This window comes from Cervus elaphus, chromosome 16 (genome assembly GCF_910594005.1).
Source record: "Cervus elaphus chromosome 16, mCerEla1.1, whole genome shotgun sequence".
In the NCBI taxonomy this organism is placed as follows: domain Eukaryota; kingdom Metazoa; phylum Chordata; class Mammalia; order Artiodactyla; family Cervidae; genus Cervus; species Cervus elaphus.
The window spans coordinates 17,464,989-17,475,734 of NC_057830.1; the positions used below are offsets into that span (position 1 = coordinate 17,464,989).

The 10,746-nt window shown below is 36.3% G+C and overlaps 1 protein-coding gene across 1 annotated transcript; it reads right to left on the reverse strand.

Moving 5' to 3' along the window:
- Positions 1-3,609: 3,609 nt before the first annotated feature.
- LOC122709955 (olfactory receptor 13D1) lies at positions 3,610-4,540 on the reverse strand. The gene is given in 4 exon segments (XM_043927336.1): positions 3,610-3,834; positions 3,836-4,322; positions 4,324-4,429; positions 4,432-4,540. Coding segments are annotated over 4 exon segments (927 nt in total).
- Between the last annotated feature and the right edge of the window lie 6,206 nt (positions 4,541-10,746).

Sequence of the window (10,746 nt, forward strand, 5' to 3'; positions counted from 1 at the left end):
ATAAACAGTGCTGCGATGAACATTGGGGTTGCACACACTTTAAACTTCTGCAAATCATTCTCTTGACTTCAGATGATTTCACGATTAGAGTAAGACAACTAGTTTTAAAATGTGATAAATTATCCTAGCCTAGCCCAAAGCTAAGAAATATAGAGCACAAGGATTTTTAAAGTCTGTTTTGCCTTGTGCCTTTATATAATTATTTTGATATTTGTCTCTTTTCCTATGCCAGAAAGTTGGGAAGGGTGGGTGAGGGTGGCTTATGTTCTTGAACTTTACACTACTGTATGAAAAAAATCTGACATTAAACACATAGATATCCAAGTCTGTGTGCATTTATTTCCTATCAAGACACTATTTCCATCTGAAACAGGATCAGTGTGATACACAGACTTTGTCATGTAATTGTTGATTGATTTACTTCAATAGTTTGTTTCGTTTGTTCTTCAGTTTTGAGTTGTATACTTATCTTTCAAAATGCTTTGAAATTCAAACCTTTTGATCAGAAGCATAAGATTTATTTTTAATAGTCCTTTTATTACTAGTACCAATATTGTTCATCATATCAAGTAATGTCTCATTCTCCATTTTTATATAATATTGTGTATTGTGTGCGTGCTTAGTCACTCAGTTGTGTCCAACTCTTTGCGACCCCAGGGACTGCAGCCCACCAGGCTCCTCTGTCCATGGGGATTCTTCAGGTAAGAATACTGGAGTGGGTTGCCATGCCCTCCTTCAGAGGATCTTCCCAACCAAGGGATCCAACCCAGGTCTCCCGCCCTGCAGGCAGATTTTTTTTTACCTTCCTGAGCCACCATCTTTCAGCATACATATTAACACTTACATTCTCTAATCACCTGAATCATTATTATAATACAGCCACTATTAATGTATGTTGTCTTTAACCTATAGTGCCTTCACATTTATAATCATTGTTTGTGTCACATCTGTTGTAGGAAAATTAATAGCATAGAAAAGAAATAGTTTACTCAATTTGCAGTGTTTGAATGAACATCAATTTCTTAATTTTTTAGTCAAGTTCTAGACCAAAAAGTTTCTGGGAAATATGAATGATTATGTAAATTGATTGCTTTAAGAATAGCAGCATTATTAAGTGATTATCATGTGAATATATAGTAGTGGCATGTAAAATTTTGTGGAATTGCAGAATAAATGCTGTAGAAATAATGATCTTTCTCTTGCTAAGGTCTGTACAATCTGATATTCCTGGGGAATCAAAATTACTGAAGAGCACATGAAGGAATATGGCAAACAACACATCATGCCAAAAAAGTTTGCTGTTTTCCTTTTCCTTATTACCTTTAATCTAATTCTGGTAAGTCTTCTGATATATTTCTTTTCTTTCTCCTCCCCTTACACCATCCCCCAGGAATAGCAACTGAACCCTAACAAGAGTTCACTGTAGTAAATTAAGTTTCACTGGGACCATTAACATTTATTTTTAATTTCTCTCTTGTAAGCGTTGTAAATAACCTGTTAAAAAGTTTGCCTTTTTAGAATAGTGGAACTTTTTCCTAAATTAATTAAAAGAGTTTACAATGGCAGTATATTTGATCCAATTTCTGCCTTTGCTTTATTCATTTATACAACATTTAGTCAAGATCTGTATTCCTGACAGTTTTTGTATAATTTTTTCCCAATACCATACATATTATGGACAATTTCAAACATGAAGTAAAATTGAAATATTTTACACTGAGGAATATTTTACACTCACCAAGTAGATTGTGCCACAAATATTGACTAGATTTGCCTGTCTCATGCTGTGTGTCTGTTCCTCTCTCTGTCCCTCCAATTAATCCATGTGATTTTTGACGCATTTCAAAATAATCTGTGGGAATTATTACCCTTTCCCTTAAATACTTCAGCATATATATTATTAACTAGAGTTTAAAGTTATATTTGTTCACAGTTTTTTCTTTTAATTTAAAATTTACATACATTAAAGTCACAAATCTTAACATAATATTAATAGTTTTAACAAATGCACACCTGTGTCACTCAAATTTCTGTTAAAATACAGAACATAAAAATAGCCTCAGAAAATTTCCTTCATGTTCTGACCCAGTTGATTCTTGCTTTATCCACTCTCCCACATTGGCAACCACTATTCCGATTTTTAAAATATCACAGGTTAATCTTGTGTGTTCTAGAACTTCAGTATATACTTTTCTAGAAACAACACTCTAGTTGCTGTGCAGAGAATAAGTTATAGGAAAACAAAACTAGGATCGTGTTTGATGCATTTTCACAAATGGTACATGTCACTCAAGGTGCTTGTGGGTTAGACTCCAGTATTTCTAAATCATTGCTGGTGAAGATGCACTGGTCCTTTAAAACTTCCTCAATTTCTTTCCTGTGGTTGTAAGAGTATAGAAGCTGCAGCTAGTTTTGAGGGGGAGCTCACTCACTCACCATTTTGGGAAGAATCCTGTTTAGGAGTGCACTTTGAGTTAGGTATCCATTCATTTTTATTGAGAGAAGTGTGTATTCTTATGGAAGAAGGAAGTAAATAGATACTATCAATCTTATAGCAGACCAGGAACTAAATAGGAAAATGGACTTAAGAGGACCTGTGTGAAGTTAATGGCTAATAGATACCAAGAGCAATAATATTTAATATTGGTTTATTTTTCTTACTTATCATAGTCCATTTACATTATTTGTAAGCCTAAGCAAAGGTTTTAAACATAGTGGTCTTTTGAATGTGGATATTTATGAGATGTTATATCTGTTCTTTTTTTGAAGTCAATATTATATTAGATAAGAATGACTTCAATAGGATATTCCTGGTGATAAGAGTAGCAACAACCATTAAGAAGTATAAAGGACAAGTTATAAAATAAACAAGTCATAGGGATGTATACAGTATAAGGAATATAGTCAATAATTTGTAATAACTTTTTCTGGTTTAGTCTATTATTTGTGGGCAAAGTGTGCTATTGCAAGCTTAAGCAATACACAGGCATGAAAGATTATCAGAGAGGAATGATGGAAAATTTTAGAAAAGTTGTTGTTGTTTAGTTGCTAAGTTGTGTCCAACTCTTTTGTGACCCCATGGACTGTAGCTCATCAGGCTTCTCTGTCCATGGGACTTCCCAGGCAAGAATACTGGAGTGGGCAGCTATTTTCCTTCTCCAGGGGATCTTTCTGACCAAGGGATCAAACCTGTGTCTCCTGCTTTGGCCGGTGGATTCTTTACCACTGAGCCACCAAATGAAAACCAGAAACTAGGGAAGTGTAAACATTCCTGGAAAAAAGGGAGAGGAAGAATGTAGATGGAGGAGGGGAAAGAATAAGAAGTAGGAGGAAATAGGGAAAAGAGAGAGGAGAAAGGAAAAGAGAGAAGAGAAAAGCCATGTGCTTTATATGGGCCCAATTGCCTGAGCTGAAAACAACTAAAAGCTCTCCCAACAAGACAGTGATCAGAAGGTTTACATGAACATTCTGTGTTTAAAAGAATGGGAGTCTCGTTTTTGGACTTATAAGCTGGTAAGTTTTCTTGGCACCAGGTTCTATGACTTCATCTCAGAATACAGAAGACCTGATCTGGTCCCATACTGGGGATATAATATGCCTCATGTCCTTTCACATTTTCCATAGATGCAAGTGTTGACTCAGGACTTTCTTCACAGGTTCTTTCACCTGCTTATTTCTCAAGATGTAGATGATGGGGTTCAACATTGGGGTTACCACTCCATAAGACAGTCCAGTGATCTCATCAGAAGTGTTTGTGTCCTTTGACTTGGGCTTCATGTACATAAAAAGGGCTGAACCATAGAACAAGATGACCATACTCAGGTGGGTTGGACAGTATAGAAAAGACTTTTTTTCTCCCTTCAGCAGAATTAATTCTCAGGATGGAAGAGAGGATGAAAACATAGATGAAAATTAATAGTATAGGAATCACCAGTATAACAATATTTGTCACTGTCATGATAATCACATTGATGGTAATATCTGAACAGATGAGTTTAAGAAGGGCCAAGATCTCACAGGTCATATGATCAATGATATTATTACCACAGAAAGGCAATATCATTGTTATAATTATTTGTGATAGAGAAGTCAGACAACCTATGATCCAAGATCATGTATCCATGTGCACATACAGCACCCTGTTCATGATGATGGGGTACCTTAGGGGGTTGAAAATGGCCACATATCAATCATATGCCATCACAGCCAGGAGGACACACTCAGTGGAACATAACCCAAGAGAGACAACCATCTTCAGAGCACAGCCAATGAAAGAGATGGATTTTCTCTCAGACCTAAATATAATGAGCATTGGGGGGGATGGATGACATTTAACAGATGTCTAAGAATGAGAGGTTTCCAAGGAAGAAATACATGGGAGTGTGGAGGCAAGAATCCAGTATGCTGATGATAATGAGGCTATTTCCAGGAAGATGATCGTGTACATGATGAGGCAGAGCATGAAAAGACAAAACTGGAGTGCTGGGTATTGAGAAAGCCCCACCAGGAAGAATTCAGTCATAGCTGAATCATTTCCCATTTCTTTGTGTCCATGTCACTCACCTTCATGGCTTAGAAAAGGACATGACTCAGGAAAGTTTACATTTATGATAGAGATTTTCAGCACATGTTCACTTCCAGTATTGTGCTTGACTCTTGGTTTTTTTGTTTGTTTGTTTAAAAGTCTCAAGAGCATTTTTAACAGGGGCCACACCACCCTCAAGGGGTTGCAGATTCATTTTTGGAGGGATTCAGTTCAGTTCAGTTCAGTTGCTCAGTTGTGTCCGACTCTTTGCGACCCCGTGAATCACAGCACGCCAGGCCTCCCTGTCCATCACCAACTCCCAGAGTTTACTCAAACTCATGCCCATTGAGTCGGGTGATGCCATCCAGCCATCTCATCCTCTGTCGTCCCCTTCTCCTGCCCCCAGGGGAACACAAAAAATCACATGTTTAATATAGAAGTACAGACATACTGCATCAGTTTCCTAGTGCTGCCAAACCAAATTACCACAAACTTGGTAGCTTAAAACAAACAAAATGGATTCTCTCACAGTCTGGAGGCCAGAAGTCTGAGATAAAGGTGTTGGTAGGCTCATGTTCCATCCCATGGCTATAGAGGAGGATCCTTCCAGCTTCTAGGGGTGCCTGGTGCCCCTTAGCTTGTGGCCACATCTCTCCTGTCTCTGTTTCTGTATTTTTTTTAATATTGATTTAATTTTTTGGCTGCACCACGTCTTAGTTGTAGTGCGGGATCTTTAGTTGCAGTATGCAAACTCAGTTGCAGCATGTGGGATCTAGATCCCTGCCCAGGGATCGAACCCGGGCCCCCTATGCTGGAGCACAGAGTCTTAGCCGCTGGACCACCAGGGAAGGCCCTTCGCCTCTGCCTTTACGCGGCTTCTCCTCTGTGTCTCTTTTACGAGGACCTCAGTCATTGGATTTAGGGCTCAGTCTAAATCCAGGATGATTTCATCTCAAGATCCTGAAGCAATGTGCTTGACTCTTGGAACACTTTTTTTTTAAATTAATTAATTTATTTATTTTTTCAGTGGGTTTTGTCATACATTGACATGAATCAGCAATAGATTTACATGTATTCCCCATCCCGATCCCCCCTCCCACCTCCCTCTCCACCCGATTCCTCTGGGTCTTCTGGGCATACACACTGAGGAAACCAGATCTGAAAGAGACACGTGCACCCCAATGTTCATCGCAGCACTGTTTATAATAGCCAGGACATGGAAGCAACCTTGATGCCCATCAGCAGACAAATGGATAAGGAAGCTGTGGTACATATACACCATGGAATATTACTCAGCCATTAAAAAGAATTCATTTGAACCAGTCCTAATGAGATGGATGAAACTGGAGCCCATTATACAGAGTGAAGTAAGCCAGAAAGATAAAGAACATTACAGCATACTAACACATATATATGGAATTTAGAAAGATGGTAACGACAACCCTTTATGCAAAACAGAAAAAGAGACACTGAAGTACAGAACAGACTTTTGAACTCTGTGGGAGAAGGTGAGGGTGGGATGTTGCGAAAGAACAGCATGTATATTATCTATGGTGAAACAGGTCACCAGCCCAGGTGGGATGCATGAGACAAGTGCTCGAACACTTATAGGAATAAGAAAGGGCAGAGATATTGTATTAATATTATTTGTATTAGTGATAGATATAAGGCTTTAAGAAATCCAAAACATCTTAGATCTACACAGCAGCACAGTCAAGGCTACTAATGTTCCAAGAGTTCTTATGGGAAGTGCCAGATAAGATTTAGGAGGAATTACGTTTCAGTGTAGGAGTATCAAGATGCCTTCATTAAGGCAAATTTTGAATCTGTTTTCTGATGAAGATGGCCTCTATTTAGAAGATTACATAAATACATCACCATATCATTTAACCCAGATATAACTTTGGTAATTTGTTCAATTTTTAAGTCTCAAATGGAAAAGTAGGAAAAAGTGATACTTATTTGTCAAGTTGTCATTAGAATTAAAGTTGATAAAAATCTGTTAAGTGCCTCAAAGTAATGGTTCCAACATGACATATATATGTGATATATAATTATATTTACTTTTTGTAATATAGTAATATTAAAAGTATATTTCCATATATATATAAAGGTGAAGGAAGAACATCTCCTTTTCTTTCTGTTCAAGAAAGGTCCCAGGTGAAGGACACCATTTTTCAGAATTTAGGTCAAAATAAGAGAAAATGGAAATAGTAACATCAACAAAAACACTGAATCAATCCATCACGTAGGCTTATCCAAACCCCTTCAGTTACCTTTTTTCTCACATACACCATTTCTCCTCTTGTGATACTGTTAAGGAAAGTTGTTTTTTTTTTCCTCCATGATCTTCATCAGCAACCCCACAAAATATTCTAATAGAGAAATATCTATGTAAAAACTGTGCTGGCCATACAATACAACTTCAGCCAAAGTCTGTAGCCCCTCACCCAATCACATTGTTACTCCTAGATTCTTCTAACATGGAAATAATGGAGGCACGACTGTCACCCTAAATATTCTGCAATGACCATGCTGAGTTTCTTATAAGTCTCCTTACACTACTACCCTCTTTCTTCTTTTTTTTTTTTCCTCTTTCTTCTTTATGCTTTGTTCAAAGTGTTTTCTTGTTAGAAGGGCCCCTCTTATCTTAGATATTACCTTTTCAAGGAAAGCTTTCCCACTTCCTGTTGTGAGGAGGATGCCCCTTGTATGCACCACTGTCAGAGCACTCCATACTTTATATCTCTTGTAAGGTCTTTCATATATTCATTTATGCATTTCAAACTATGCCATAAATACTGTAGTAGGTAATAGGGATCCCATTGTGAGGTCTTGCTTTTCAAAACGGGTCCTGAATGCAGAATGTTGTGAGAGTTATTTTGTTCTTTTAAAAAACAATTTCTGTGCTACATAGCTTGTTTCAATATGAAAAAATTATGGAATATTTTACAAAAACATTTTCTCAAACTAGTCTGTTATTCTAAAATGTCAAGGGTAGAATAAAACTATGGAATCATCATTACTTATGCATATATATGCAAGAAGCATAAATAAGTATATCCAAACTATATACTAAAGTGATATAATTTATTTCACTAATTCATGAAATTTCACATTAATGTTTGAAAATCTATTAATATAATGTACTAAACAGCTAGGCAAAAAACAAAGCAAAACACATGGTTTTGTTAACTAATAAAACATAACTAACAAGATGCCAAAAAGCATTTGATAAAATGCAGTACTCATTTTGGTAAAATGAAAATCTCTTAGTAATATAGTTATAGGAGGATGTATAATTTAGATAATGAAGATTGCCTTTTTAAAAAATTATTTGGTCACTTAGTTCAAAATGATGAAACTCTGGAGTATATGCATAAAAATAGTCAAAAGATTGGTATTAGACTGTTATTATTATGGAGAAGGAAATGGCAACCCACTCCAGTACTCTTGCCTGGAAAATCCCATGGATGGAGGAGCCTGGTAGGCTGCAGTCTATGGGATTGCTAAGAGTCGGACATGACTGAGTGACTTCACTTTCATTTTCACTTTATTACTTAACAGTTTTTCCCCTTAATGATCCATCCAGTAGACTAGAATAAGAAAAAAATAATGACATTGCATGTTCTTTCATGTTTCAAGTTCAATTATGATTTAAATAGTTAAGACAGTTTTTTTTTTCCTCTAAGCTGCTGGAATTCTGGTTTGTGTTGGTTGTGGGTCATGCAACACATGTGAGAAGACACATCCTCACATGTCATACAAACAAAATTGTAATCTTAGAGAACAGTAAAGAGAAAGGAAAATGGCCATGGTATAGTATTAAAATGGAAGTTTCATACCTATAAAATGATCACAATTTATATACGTGTGGCTGAAAAAAGTCACAGAAAAATGTTGTTTTCTCTAGCATGTGGAACTTGTGTAATAATAATTATTAACTTTTTCTCATTCTCCAAATTCCCTTTAAGGAATGGATATTTTATGACTGTAAACATAAGAAATATTAAAAAGTTTTTCTTCGAAGGAAATAGTGGCAAGGATTTGCCAAATCTTGTCCCTAGTTTTCATTAACACTCAAGAAAGGATAAAAACAGTTAATGGAAAGGAAATTGGAGGATTTTTTTTGTTGATTTATTATATATACTGACTTAATGCCATTTAATGTTTTGATTTCAGGTAGTTGCTTCACAGAATTATCTCCTGAGCAGACACACTGACATAGTCTTAATTCTTGGAACAGAATTATACAATCTACTATTTAGAATGGCTTGGGTGGGCAGTATGGGGTGCATTTTATGAGGCATCCAGTTGTATTACACAGTAAAAAGATAAGGCAGACGAGATACCCATGGTGAGAAGTGTGAGGGATATTCATGAGAGCTATTACCTTGGCTTCTTTATCTCTGCCAAAAGGAGGTAAAATTTCAGCTTTCTGTTTTTTGTGCATCTCTCTCCAAAGGATCAGACTTTAGGTTGATGTTCATCTTTGGATATTGCCTACAGAAGGGAAGCAAACTCTGCTTGAGGACTTGGATCATGAAGTATTCACCCTTCTCGCTATGTTTACTGATAGAAGAAAGTAGTAGTTGTTTATAAAACACATGTACTTACCTGACTTCCTGATTTTAATGCAAGGAACCTCTTGAAACAAGCTGTGCCACTCTCCTCAGAAGGAAATCCAGTGCACTAAGTATTGCTTGCTATCTCCCACTTCAGCTACTTTTTCCTTGTACTTATAAAATAATGTATTCTTTGTGATATCAGACATTTCTGGTGCTAGATCTTGAGTGCATGTCCAAATTTCTGAGCCCTGAAGTTGCTAATAATAGGCAATAGTGCTCTAGTCAGAACAAAGTATCTTCTCATTTTCCTACATGGTTTTGAGAATTTTATTGGGTTTTCTCATTCACATTTCTGTGTGGAAACCAAGAACACTTCTTTGTTGCTGGAAACTTCAGTGAGCTGGACTCACTACTGGGATTGTGTTCTTCATGATCTGACCATCACTGTGCTAGAGTACAGTGGTCTTGTGTCTCAGAAAGTCTGTTGTGTCTCGATCCTCTTACTCCATTTTCCCCTTAGCTGTGTATTATGAAGCACTTGGCTTGAAGGACCTAAACTTCAGTCTTGGCTCCTTGGCGTATTGGCTGTATAAACTTTGGCAAAACACAATCTCTCATCATGATGTGTCATTTAAAATGGGGGTAATGGTACTTATTTCTAGAGGTTTTTTTTTTGTCTATTTGTTTTTTTAGGATTGTTGTAACATACCTGAAAGTTCTTGACATAGATTGTGTGCACAATAGATGTTAGTTTAATCTGTACCCCTAGGCTGCTATTCTTTCATTTTCCATGATAAAAGTGACTTATTTAAATTATGTTTGTGTATATCCATGATATTTTCTTCACCCAATAATACCTTAGTTTTTTTCATTGCTGTATTCAGCACTTTAAAAATAAAATAAGTTATCCATAATTCCCAGTTCCCATTCATCTTTTCCTTTCTGAAGATATCTTTTCTTAAATTTGTTCTAATGTTCCCTATTAAATCTTCAGTATAGGATCCTCATCTTCTTCAGTTGTAAAAGATAGCATGGCTATTTGGGGTTTCAGTTTTCAAAACAGGGAAAATGTTCTTTTTCATCAGGGTTTTACTAACTTCTTGTGACAGTTGCTGCTCCTCCTCAATGAATGACTTCTTAGTGTTCCTTTTAGAGCTATAATCATGCTCTGGGACTCACATTCAAGTATACCACAGTCACAGACAACTATAAGTAGTGGTAAAGGAAAGGAAAAAGCAAAACTTTCTGCCAAAACAGAATGCCATGTTATAAATTTGCAGTAGTAAACTAAGGTGTCACATGAATACTTTCCTACCTCTGAGCCTTAAATATTTCCAGAGGCCCCACAGTAGTTCTGGTAGCCAATTTAAATCCTATGTTTTCTGCTAAGAGACTCTCTAATCCCAGAAGTGATTTAAAGTTGAATTTTTAAATAATATAGAAAGTAGTAACTTTCAGATGTGTAGGGTTGATATCTCAGAGAACTAATTGTACGAAAATTACTAACACTAATTTTCCTCCTCTAAATTTTTGCTTCCCTGATTATACAAACAGTACATATTCAGTATAGAAAATTTGATAAGTTCGGGAAAACCCAAAGGAAGAAATGGAAGTCATACATAATTATATTATAAATATTAATATTTCCATACC